This window comes from Crocuta crocuta, unplaced genomic scaffold (assembly GCF_008692635.1).
Source record: "Crocuta crocuta isolate KB4526 unplaced genomic scaffold, BGI_CrCroc_1.0 scaffold77, whole genome shotgun sequence".
Classification (NCBI taxonomy): domain Eukaryota; kingdom Metazoa; phylum Chordata; class Mammalia; order Carnivora; family Hyaenidae; genus Crocuta; species Crocuta crocuta.
Genome location: NW_027532172.1, coordinates 6806218 through 6818989, shown reverse-complemented (window position 1 = coordinate 6818989; position 12772 = coordinate 6806218). Strand labels below are relative to the sequence as shown.

Sequence of the window (12772 nt, the reverse complement as noted above, 5' to 3'; positions counted from 1 at the left end):
AAGGGTCTCTGCATGTGTCCTCAGACTCTTCTGGACCCTGGGCTCCTTTGAGCATGCACTGGTGGCAGCAGGTGGGGGCAGAGCCTAGGGCCACCTGTTGGCTTGTCCTTTACTCCCTACACTTTCTTGCAGTTGCAGACAGTCTACTCTGAACTAGAGCAAACAAGGTTGGAACTGAGGTCAGCACAGAAGGACTTACAGAGTGCTGACAAGGAAATCGTGGTAAGTGACATCCCTGGCCAGACGGGAATAAGGAGTATTTCGTGTTTCCTCCAAGAGCCTGGGAATCTGTGTCCCAGTCAGTGGCAGTGGTTCTGGGTTCCCTCTATCCTGCTGGGTCAGAGTGGGTTAGGATACGCACCTTGGCCCTGATTTGGAGCCTGGGCCTCCTTGGTAGGGGACAGACACCTGTCCTGTACCTATGTCCCCAGGGTCACCAGAGGAGAGGCTTCCCCAGAGAGGATTCTGAGGCTGGGTAGTCCTGGCCTCCTGAGCCTGATGTTGGGGGTTCAGGCCTTGGTCTGTTCCCAGCAGGCATGTTGCTCATGTCCTTGGCCGTCTCTCCGGACTTGCTGCTTCAGCCTTCCTTTCACACTCTTCTCTTTCCTTTCCTAAGAGCCTGAAAAAAAAGCTAACGATGCTGCAGGAAACCCTGAACCTGCCACCAGTGGACAGTGAGACTGTAAACCGCCTGGTTTTAGAGAGGTTTGTTGACCTTCTGGGGTGGTACAGGGGTCATAAGCTGGAAGAACTCCCTGGTAAGGGTCTTCACTACTCGTGGCTTTGGTCAGGTGGGTGGTCCATGTGGGCCTGTAGGCTGTGGGCCTCCTGCCCTGGGACATAGCCAAGATTTAGTGGGCTTTGAGGCAAGTTCTGGGCTCTGACAAGAGGCCAGGATAGGCCACAGAGGACCTAGGGATGGGCAGGGAAGGGGAAGGAGCATGCACTGTCTTCAGGAATCCTGTTTATGGAATGCTTACTAAATGCATCTGTCCACCCCAGATTCTGAAACAAACACAAAACCAGTTATTAAAATAATTCCCCTGTGGGCTCAGGAATGTGTGCATTAAAGCTTCCAGCAGAGGGAGCCAGGAGGCAGAGGGATGGGTGTCCCTGCCAGGACTGGCTGCCCATTCCTCCTGGGTATTTCACAGAAGCCAACTGGGTGAGAGCATCAGGGCTGTTCTAGATGCCCAGCTGATGGTCCAGACAGAAAACACGTTAACCCAGTGACCCAGCCTTTTATTTGAGCCACTTTTCAATGTCCTTTGGGAAATCATTATGCTCCTTCCCCGTATCGAATGAGTTGCTGGAGTCTGCCCATCTAACCTGTGGGGTACTTCCTGGTCCTATCCCTTGCCACCACCTCCATGTGAGGATTGTGACCCATCTTCCTGCTCCTCTTGTCTGCCCAGCTAATCAACACCGGGTATCATGTCATTCCTCTCCCACCAAACACTCCTAGACCTCTTTGCACTATGCCAAGGCACTCTGAGAGCCAGACTGGGAGCTATAGTAGATCTTAGGCTTCAGCCAAATAATACTGTCAAACCCAGAAGAATATCCCTTGCCTTCCCATTTCTGGGCCTCTCTGTATATTAGCTCCTGTCCACATTGATGGGTCAGTTGCCCTGCAGAGGCTTCCCTAGCGTCCTCAACAGGATTAAGCGCATCCTCTTCAGCACAGGCAGAACCTATTTAGATGCTGTGTCAGGCACCATGGCGTCACAGAGGTGCTCTAGAGTCCTGCTATGACTATGAGTAGACAGCGAGCCACATCTTAATCTGTGTCCCTCACCACCAACCTCCTTACACGCACCATCTTTTCCCTGTACCATAGCACCTGCACAGAGGAGTGGGTGCCAACAAGCAACAGCAACACTTCTTATTCTCATTGGACCTTTAGTTCCTCAACCTGTCCTTTCTTTCTTACCTTTCTTACCTCAGAGCCTCCCATGTCTCTTTATAGAGCCAGAGCTGCCTGCCCACCTCAGTTTTGGCTGGACTGAGAAGCAGCTGTGGGGGTGTGATGGACACGTGACTGTGAGGTCCAGTGTGTGGCTGATTTTGATGAATTAGCCTCTGTGTCTGAACCTTCCTTCGCACTCCACCCTCAGAGCCCTTTGGCTGTGCCAGCTTGGAAGCCCCAGGTAGCTCAAGAGCCCTGTCAGGAGCTTGATTCTTAGGGAGCTGATAGTCTCAAAGTGGTCAAACATTTAGAACTTAAGCTTCCTCAAGGCAGGGAGTAGAAATCCTTCTGCTAGGATATCACTCAGGGCTGCTATCTACGAGCTCTACGGTGCTCCCTCCACTTCCCATTCCATGGTCCTCAGACTGTTTCCACACACTTGTCCTCTGTGTCCAACATCCACAGTGAGGGATGCCTCCAGACTCCCAGAGACCTGCTTTTGCTTACTTTCATTACCACTACAGGCTGGAGTGAGGCTTAGACTTCTATAACAGGTTCTTACTGAGCGTATGCTGCATATCAGGCCCTCTCGGTCCTCTGGGAGCTTGTGTTCTCGTGGGGTAGACAAGCTGGGGGGTTAGATGGCTAAGCCCCAAAGCCCCCTGGCCACACAGCATGACAGGCTAAATCCCATGGCAAGAAAAGTAGCGCTTGTGCCATTTGTACCTAGAAGTTTTTGTGAGGGGTGAGCCCTGGCTCTCAGGGATGAGGCATGCAGGAGCCGCCAGGGCATCAGCTCGGGCTGGCTGGGGGTTGTCGCTTGGTTGCGGAGAGCAGGGTGTGATGAGGTTTGTTGGCCCTCTGGGGTGGTAGGTAGTGGCAGAATAACAGATACTACAAAAATGTTGTCATGACTGCTCGCGGCTGCTGCTTTATGCTGTAGTTCTCAGTGGGCTGGGAAGCAAAGCAACCAACATGGCGTTGGTTTGAGGTGTGTTTGTACGACCTTTCTTTTCACTTGCAAGCAAGAAAGGGTAGAGTGTCCGGGGACCTGGCCAGGGAAAGGAAGAGATAGTCCAGTTTTCCCACATTGCTTAGCCATCCAAATCAGTGCAGGTAGTTAATTCCCTTTTCTCTGATCTGCATGACCCAGTGGGCTCCTGGCCAGTGACTGATACACTCACAATGGATCCCCCTGTCCTTGAGCAGTGGGCATAGGGCTTTGGGCAGCCCTAAAAAGGTTCCTTCCTAAGGGAAGGAAATAGGGATGTTCTTGGGACTGCCCTGCCATTCCCCCAGAGTTTTCTGACCACAGGAGCTAGGGAGCTCCACCAGGTCTAGATGGGCTAGAAAAATCCTATTGGCTGCAGTTTTCTTTTTTTTCTTTTTCTCTTTTCGTTTGTTTACTTTGAGAGAGAGAGAGGGCAGGAAGGGCAGAGAGAGAAGGGGAGAGAAAGAATCCCATGCAGGCTCCACACTGTCAACACAGAGCCTGATGTGGGGTTCGAACTCATGAACTGTGAGATCATGACCTGAGCCAAAACCAAGAGTCACTTAACTGACTGAGCCACCCAGGCAGTTCTGTATTACTTTTTATTATTTTATTATTATTATTTTCTTTTTTTTAGAGAGAGAGTGCACAAGTTGTGGAGAGGAGCAGAGGGAGAGAGAGACAGAGAGAGACAGAGACAGAGAATCTTAAGCAGTCTCCCTGCTGAGAACGGGGCCCAACACAGGGCTCGATCCCACACCCTGGGATCATGACCTGAGCCAAAATCAAGAGATGGATGTTCAACTGACTGAGCCACACAGGTGCCCTCATCGTACTTTATAAATGCAACATAGGAGCATTTCCCCATGTTACTTAGCTTACTTTCCAGAAAAACTACTGTAATGCCTGTATCATAGTCAGGCTATGAAAATGCCAGTCCCCTAGGGGAGTCATTTTGATCATTTCCAATATTGGGCCATGTGCCATCTACATCAATCTGTGGTCACCTCTCTGGCCCCTTGCACTGCATTCTGAGAAATGAGGCTGTTTGGTCAAAAGGCAGTAACCTTTTGTTTGTACGCTTGGGTTTTGTGTGTGGTTTTGCTTGCTTCCATGTCTTGAAGACTTTCACTGGTCCCACCACTGTGTGAAGCACTAAGCCAAGTGGTTTTTTTCTATAGAGATTCAGGCTTCCTTGCAGGGTGGCCCTGAACCATGTGTGGCCTCCAGACCCTTGGAACCAAGCCATCTCTGATGGTGCAGGGGCTGTTGTCCTTCTGGACTGCCACAGTGGTCTAGAGTAACCAGGCCATCTCTGCCTATAGCCCAGCCCCTATGGATATGCTGAACCTGAAGCTTCGCCGACCAGCCTTTGGTGATGAAATTGACCTCAATGCCACCTTTGATGTGGACACCCCTCCAGCCCAGCCTGCCAGCAGCCAGCGGAGCCGTGCCAAGAATCTCTGCCAAGAGATAGCACAGTAAGTGGTAGTCCCTGGCTCTGTCCACAGCCTGGAGGGAGGATACCAAGAGGTCTCCACAGGCCCTGCGCTAGTTGCTCTGAGTGGCTGATAGGGCAGTAAGGGTCACCTGGGGTTGACTATTACTTTGGCTCTAGCCACCTCTTCTTCCCTTTCCTGCGTACTCACTCTGTGCGAAGCCCTTCTCTTGCTTCTTTCAGTCATCACTATCACCCTTCAAGCAAAAGTGTTGGGATGTGAGTTGGAGAGCACACAAGTGTCCCACTAGGGGTAGGACTGGGTTGATGGTGTTGGGGTATGTGTGTACTCCCCATACCTTGAATGCCTGCCCACCAGAGTCCTGAGTCAGGGACTCTGAAGTTCTTCTTCCATTGTGTGCCTCTCAGGTTCATGCTTGAGGACCATCTCAAATCATGGTGACCAGGGCCCCAGCATCTAAGGGGGTAGCCCACAGGGGCAGGCTTGAGAAACTGTGGGGAGCTATAATGGGATGGGCAGGACCTGTACTGGGGACACAGTGGGACTGGGAATGGGGAGGTTGTCTCCTTGGCCACGCAGACCAAGTATAGTTCATCAGGGAGACAAGAACTACTCCCCTACGTACATGTAGGTATACATTGCTAAGGTGAGGGGGTCAAGGGCTGAGCAGTTCCCTTTTAATCAGAAACCTCAGACATGAGAGAAAGAAATTGAGGTGTTAGGCAATGAAGATGGAAGAGGCCAGGGAGAGAGCAAAAGGGAAAGCCATCTGAGCTTCACCCCTCCCCATCCTCAGGGGTGGAGGCACCCATGCTGTACAGGGCTAGGCCTGGTAGCAGTGGGAAGCAAACCTTGGGCATGTGGGCTGCAGTCAGGGGGCCTGATAGCACCTGCTGCACAGCCTGGCTTCTTCATGTTGTCTCTTCTTTAATTGGAAAGGGTGAAAGTGGATACCTGGGGCCTGCAGGCTGCCAGGTCTTTTAGAGACATTTTTATCATCTTCAGGGCATGCAGGGACTGTGAGGGAGCCCAGGCTGCTTCTACCCTGCATCAGCCTCCCGAGAGCCAAACTTGCGGCAAGCGGAGAATCTTCCCATCATCTCCATGTAGCCTCACCACAGGCTATGGGGACAGGAGTGAAGGGATCCAGAGGTGATAGACCCGATCCTGCTCTTGTCTTCATGGCTGTGAGAAAACACAGGGTCAGCCTTTAGGTCAACCTCCTTCCACCTACCTGGGAAAATACCAGGAGAGGGTGTTCATCTGGTAGTGTCCCCAGGGATTGGATGGAAACACTGTGTCTAGCTCTGGAGCTGTGAGTGAAAGGCCAGGACTTGGAGCTGTGATCCATTCTGCCCCTGACTATGCCTGCACAGATTACCTAGGTAGATGGCCTAGTCCTGTGTTGTGAGAGTACTTTATGGACTATCTACTGAAGGTATTATGGAGATGGTGGCCCCTCTCTGGGCAGATAGGGCTAAGTCTGAGCTCATGAGGTGCCTTCTGCCTATATCAGGACATGACTGGCTTTCCCCTGTGGTTGGTGAATCAGTTGGGCCTCCAGCCACACATAGAGCCCAGGACATAGTGAGACACCTAAGGCTGTGAGGAGGATTGGAATTGGCTTGGCCCCAAGTGCGAGCCACAAAATAAAAAATGGGCCAACTTCCCCTTCCTCCTCCACTCTGGCAGCTGTAACAAACAGCTGTTCATAGACCTGCACTCGGGGTGGCACTCGCCAAGGTCCCTTGCCCAGGATACAGCCATTGCAGCAGCAGTGCCACATGGTGGCTACCCAAGGGCCATGTGCTGAGCCTGGCTTGCCCGGCCTTGTGTCTTGCTCACCTGCCTCTTGTCTTTGTGTCTCACTCTCACAGCTCTCCTGTTCAGGACATCCCTAAGAAGGTGCCCAAAGGCCCCAAGCAGGTAAGGCTTCCCTGAAGAGGTCAGGCAGTCCTCATCCAACCCTTGCCAGGACTGAGTGTGAAGCTGGACTTCTGACAGGGCAGGGTGTTGCCAGAGGCCTCTCACTCCTGGCCTGGGACTAAGACATTATGAAGCCACCCTGGGAACTCCACTCACTCTCCTACCTGCCTCCTGGTGAAGCATCAGAGATCCTGGTCCTGCTCCACCACCCCTACCCGCCCCTTTGCTGCCATCTCTCTCATCAAGTCTGGCTTTGGGGTCTCCCCCCAGGAGTCCCAGCTCTCTCTGGGCGGCCAGCACTTTGTGGGAGAGCCAGATGAGGAGCTGGCTAGTGCCTTTCCCGTCTTCATCCGGAACGCTGTCCTGGGCCAGAAACAGCCCAAGAGGGCCACAGCAGAGCCCCGTCACAGCACAGATGCCGTGAGTATGGCTTCCCACAACTGGCAAGTGCCAGCCCTCGGCAAGGGGGAGGGGAGGGGGCCAGCTCCCCACCTTTTTAACCTGGCCCACTCACGTCTTCCTTCTGCTTTAGGTAAGGACTGGCTTCGATGGGCTTGGAGGTCGGACAAAATTCATCCAACCTGTATCCTTGTTCTGTGGCATTGGGCTGAGCAGAGCTACCCATACCATCCCTCAGCTGTACCTTCAAACCCCAGGCTGGCAGTGGCTGCAGCCTAAGGTGTGCAGAGTCAGACCTCACTCAGTATAGCAGAGCTGCCCACCTCCCACTCTGAGCCTTTGCCGCCCTGCATTCCAGTCTCTTCTTTAGGCTTCTTCCTTGACATTTTCTTCAGACTGACACAACTATGATCCGCCCACTGCCTGTTAAGCCCAGGCCCAAGGCTAAGCAGAGAGTCAGGGTGAGGACACCGCTCCCTCCCTCCCAGGCCAAGATGGATGCCTTCTTTTGGTAGTGAGAACAGTGAGTCTGCTCAGTGCCCAGATATATGCCAGTCACATAGGCCAGGACTGCCTCCGCAGGAGGTTTTGGGGGCATAGCCCCTCTTCCGACCGGAGGATGGAACCAGCCCTGAGGGTGAGGGGAGACAAAAAGATGGGGGTAGGGGTGAGGCCCAGGGACTGTGCTTTTCCAAACTTACCTTGCCCACCCCCACCATACTGGGTCTACCGTACTGGGCCTACGTGTGACTGCTGATGTGAGACCAGCAGGACCTGCTCTTTGTTAAAGGTTCTTGTTCATGGCCAGATGTAGCTGGGCTGCTTCTGGTTCTCCAGATTAGGGTCTTTTTTGCTGACTGTATGGACCAAAGTGCTTGAGGCTTCTCAGGCAATTTCAGCCTGCCCAAACTTCTGCCAGCTTCTGACTTGCTGCTAGGCATGGCCAGAGCCAAGCAGGGTCAGGAATGAGGGGGTGGCAATGGGGAGAGGATTGGGGGGAAGACTTCTATGTAAAATAAAAATGATAGAACCCTGTCTTTCTGGCTCTGGGAGTGTAAATTTGCACCCAACACTTTAAAAAAGCATTTTGCATAATTTTCTAAAGTGGGACCTTGACCTCGACTCAGACTGAGAAATACTATCCTTATGCATGTGCCCCCTCATAGGACACAGGGACACTCTAGCAAGAATGCTATCACTGCAGTTCTGTCCACAGCCTCTAACCTGGGCACAACCCAAATGCCATAGACAGGAAAGCAAATGGGTAAACAGGTATAGCCATACAGGGAACTCCCAGCAAGCAAGACAAATAATCAGTGACCTTTGGGTCTTAACTTCAAGAGCACTTTCTCCTAAAAGTCTTCCTTTCTTGACCTGCAGCTTGGGTGAGGCCTCCTGAACTTCCCCTCTCCCACTGCTGCATGGGAGTTCGTCTGTCTCTGCAGGGCCCAGCATGGGGCTGGCACAGGGAATGAGGGTGAGTACCCTCATGCTTCAGGCTGAGCATGCCCAGCTGCCCCCAGTATATCTGGAGGAACGAGCCTCATGGGGAGGAAGTAATGCTCTTGGTTATGGGATCTGGACCCCTTTGCTGCTGCCTTGAACTAAGGAGGTCTGGTGACGGGAAGTGCAGCATCAAGTTAAGGGTGAAGTCAGGCTGGCCAGTTGCCCTCCTTACCAGCTGAGTGATCTTGGGCAAATTACCCAGCCTTTCTGTGTCCAGTTTCTTTAAAGTAGGGACAATAACTAAATTCCCAGTTGTGGGAACCTAATGAGTCAGCATTACAGGTTAGGAACTTATGACCCCTAAGGGAAATAAGTCAGACACAAAAGACAAATATTGTATGATTCCACTTAAATGAGGTATCTAGAATAGACAAATTCATAGAGACAAAGTAGAATATAATAGAAGTTAACAGGAGAAAATGGAGTTGTTGCTTAATGGTTATAGAGTTTTTGTCTGAGGTGATTTGTTTTCTCTCGACATAAATTCTTCCCCCTGTTTAAAAAATTTCAGTATAGTTAATATACAATGTTATGTTAGTTTCAAGTGTACAATATAGTGATTCAACACTTCTATACATTACTCAGTGCTCACCACGATAAGGGTACTCCTGATTCCCTTCATTTATCTCCCCCATCCCCCTCTGCCTGGGGTGATTTTAAAGTTTTAGAAATTTTGGGGTGCCTGGGTGGCTCAGTCGGTTAAGCCTCCAACTTCAGCTCAGGTCATGAATTTGCAGTCCATGGGTTCAAGCCCTGCATCAGGCTCTGTGCTAACAGCTCAGAGCCTGGAGCCTGCTTCGGGTTCTGTGTCTCCCTCTCTCTCTGCCCCTTCCCTGCTCATGCTCTGTCTTTCTCTGTCTCTCAAAAATAAATAAACGTTAAAAAAATAAAAATAAAGTTTTAGAAATTTTAAAGTTTTTGGGGCACCTGGGTGGCTCAGTCGGTTAAGCCTCCAACTTTGGCTCAGGTCATTATCTCGCAGTTTGTGGGTTCAAGCCCTGTGTCAGGCTCTCTGCTGATAGCTAGCTCAGAGCCTGGAGGCTGTCTTCGGATTCTGTGTCTTCTCTTTCTTTCCCTCTCCTGCTCATGCTGTCTCTCTCTCTCTCTCAAAAATAAATAAAACATTAAAAAAAATTTTTTTAATTTAAAGTTTTAGAAGTGGGCAGTTGGCTGGCTCAGTAGATAGAGTATGATAACTCCTGATCTTGGGGTGATGAGTTTCAGCCCCACGTTGGGTGTATAGATTACTTAAAAATAAAATCTGTAAAAAATAAAGTTTTTGAAATAGCTGTGATGGTTACAAAGCAACAACAAAACAACTCTGGCAGACCTAAATACAAAGAGCTGGAAAAAGCAATTGTCATCAACTATTTCAGAACTCTGATGCCTGATCAGACAACAAGAAAAATACTTGAAGGAAAAGCTGGACTTGAACCAGCCACCATCCCCCATTCCTCAGGGTTATAGGGACAGCAGCTCCAGTTCCAAAAGGCGCTGACTGATTTCAAGGCAGACAGTGCTTCTGATGCTGTCTCCAGGTAGTTTCAGAATTGAGTTGAATTTTAGGACTCCCAGTTATTGTTGGAGAACTGCTTGGTGGCCGTGGAATAAATGCACACGTTGGAATTGGTGTCAGAATCCTAAAAAACATCAGAGAAAACCAAGAGTTGCTTCTCTGAAAAGGTCAACAAAATTGGCAAACTTTTAAATAAATTGATTAAAAGAAAAAAGACAAATTATCAAAACCAGAAATTAAAATGGGGACATTGTTACCAGTTTTACAGAAATAGAAAGGATTATAGGAGAATATTGTGAACAACCGTACACCAACAAATTGGGTAGCCTAACTAAAATGTATAAATTTCTAGAAACACAGAAACCAACAAAATTGACTCAAAGAAGAGAAAGAAAACACGAACAGACCTACAACTAGTAAGGGGATTGAATCAGTATTCAAAAAACTCCCAGGGTGCTTGGTTGGCTCAGTTGGTTGAGTGCTGGGCTCTTGATTTCAGCTCAGGTTATGATCCCAGGGTCATAAGATGGCATCAGGCTCTGCACTGAGCATGGAGCCTGCTTAAGATTCTCTCTCCCCCTCTGCCCTTCTTGCCCCTTTCACATGTTCTCTGTCTCTCTCTCAAAATAAATAAATCTTAAAAAAAGAAAGAAAAGCCCAGGACCACAAAGCTTCACTGGTGTTTCAACAAAACACTTAAAAAAAAAAAAAAAAAAAAAAAAAAAGGGGTACCTGGATGGCTAGTGGGTTAAGTGTCCAACTACTGATTTCAGCTCAGGTCATGATGTCACAGTTTGTGAGATGGAGCCCAGCTCCAGGCTCTGCGCTGACAGCATGGAGCCTGCTCGGTACTCTCGCTTTCTCTTTCTCTGCCCATCCCCTCTCTCTCTCTCTCTCTCTCTCAAAACAGACAAACATTTTTTAAAAAATAGAATTTAAAAAGGACAAAAAACAATTAAAAATGTTTTTAATGTTTTACTTATTTCTGAGAGAGAGACAGCGTGAGCAGGGAAGGGTCAGAGAGAGAGTGAGATACAGACTCTGAAACAGGCTCCAGGCTCTGAGCTGGCAGTCAGCACAGAGCCCGACGCGAGGCCCGAACCCACGAACCGCGAGATCATGACCTAAGCGAAAGTCGGACGCTTAACCGACTAAGCCACCCAGGTGCCCCTAAAAAATTTTTTTAAAAGGACACCAAAAGACACTATCTGCATAGTAAAAAGGCAAGCCCAGAAGGGAGAAAGTATTTTCAAGTCATATAACTGATAACATAATATCCAGAATACATAAAGAACTAAAACTCAACAACAAAAATCCAATTCAAAAACAGGCAAAAGACTTGAATAGACATTTCTCCTAAGAAGATATCTGAGTGGCCAATAAACACATTAAAAGATGCTCAATATCAGGGTGCTTGGGTGGCTCAGTCAGTTAAGTGTCCAACTCTTGATATCACCCCAGGTCATGATCTCTCAGTTCATGGGATTAAGCCCCACATCGGGCTCTGCACTGTCAGCTCAGAGCCTGCTTGAGGTTCTCTCTCCCTTTCTCTATCCTCTCCAAAATAAATAAACTGTAAAAAAATTTTTTTAATTAAAGATGCTCAATATCATTAATCATTGGGGGAGTGCAAATCAAAACTACCATAAGAAACCACCTCACACCCACTGGAATGGCTACTGTCTAAAAAACAAAACAGGACTAGGGAGGATTTAGATAAATTGGAACCCTTGTGCACTGTTGGTGGGAATGTAAAATGGTACATCCACTGTGTAAAACAATATGGTGACTCCTCAAAAATTAAAAGAATTACCATGTGATCCAGTAATTCCACTTCTGTGTATATATTCAAAAGAACTGGAAGCAGGATCTCAAAGAGGTATTTGTACACCTATGCTCATACACCATTATTCACAATAACTAAAAAATGAAAGCCAACCAGTATCCACCCACTAATGAATGGATAAGCAAAATGTGGTATATACACATAAGAACTATTATGTGGCCTTAAAAAGGAAGGAAATTCCATAATATACCACAATATAGATGGACCTTGAAGAGTGTTGCTAAGTGAAATAACCCAGTCATGAAAAGATAGTCTAGCTGTAATTTCAATACCTAGTACATATGACACACCCAGTAAATGTTTACTGAATGAAAACAAAATTATATACTATTTCATATTCATTAGGATGGGTATAAGTTTTCTTTTTCTTTTTAGGTTTACTTATTTATTTTGAGAGAGAGAGGGAGGGAGAGGGAGAGAAAGAATCCCAATCAGGTTCTGTACTGGCAGTGCAGAGTCCAACTCTGGGGCTCAAATCCATGAATAGTGAGATCATGACTTGAGTCAAAGTCAGACACTTAACCCACTGAGCCACCCAGGCACTCTGGGTATGTTTTTTTTTCTTTTTTTTTTAAAGGAAAAACCAATGTTGGCTACAATGTGAAGAAATAGGAATTTTGTACGCTAGTGGTAGAAAACACTCAAAAAAATTACACATTACTGTACAACCCAGCAATTCTACTCCTAGGTATTTCCCCAAAGAATTGAAAACAAGTATTCAAATACATTTTCAAGAATGATCATAGCAGCACTATTCATGATATCCCAAAGGTGGAAACAACTCAAATGTCCATCAACAGGTGACTGGATAAACAATTCGTGATATATGCATACGATGGAATATTATTCAGCCATAAAAAAAAATTAACAATACATGCTACAGTTTGGATGAGCCTCAAAAATAGGCTAAGTGAGAGAGAGAAGATATCAAAGGTCACATTTTGTATGATTCCTTTCACAGAAATACCCAGAATATGCAAATCCCTAGAGACAGAAAGAATCTAAGTGCCAGGGGATTGGGGTAGGGGATAAGTAGTGATTATTTAATGTGGTGGCAGTGTTCTTCAGTGGGTTATGAAAAAGTTTTGAAACTAGAGAGAGGTGGTGGCTGTACAACACTGTGAGTACACTAAATGTCACTGAGTTATACACTTTAGAATAGTTATTTTAACATATTAATTTTACCTCAACTTAAAAAATGAACCTATGGGGTGCCTAG

The 12772-nt window shown here is 47.9% G+C and overlaps 1 protein-coding gene across 1 annotated transcript; it reads left to right on the top strand.

Annotated features, from left to right (window-relative positions):
• The first annotated feature begins 141 nt into the window (after window positions 1–141).
• Window positions 142–7685, top strand: LOC144242305 (E3 ubiquitin-protein ligase TRAIP-like). The gene is made up of 7 exons (XM_077777160.1): window positions 142–222; window positions 617–705; window positions 4226–4381; window positions 6238–6286; window positions 6557–6706; window positions 6819–6869; window positions 7081–7685. The coding sequence occupies exons 2-7, from the start codon at window positions 638–640 to the stop codon at window positions 7198–7200; spliced, it is 594 nt and encodes a 197-aa protein (XP_077633286.1). The 5' UTR covers window positions 142–222; window positions 617–637; the 3' UTR covers window positions 7201–7685.
• The last annotated feature ends 5087 nt before the right edge of the window (window positions 7686–12772 follow it).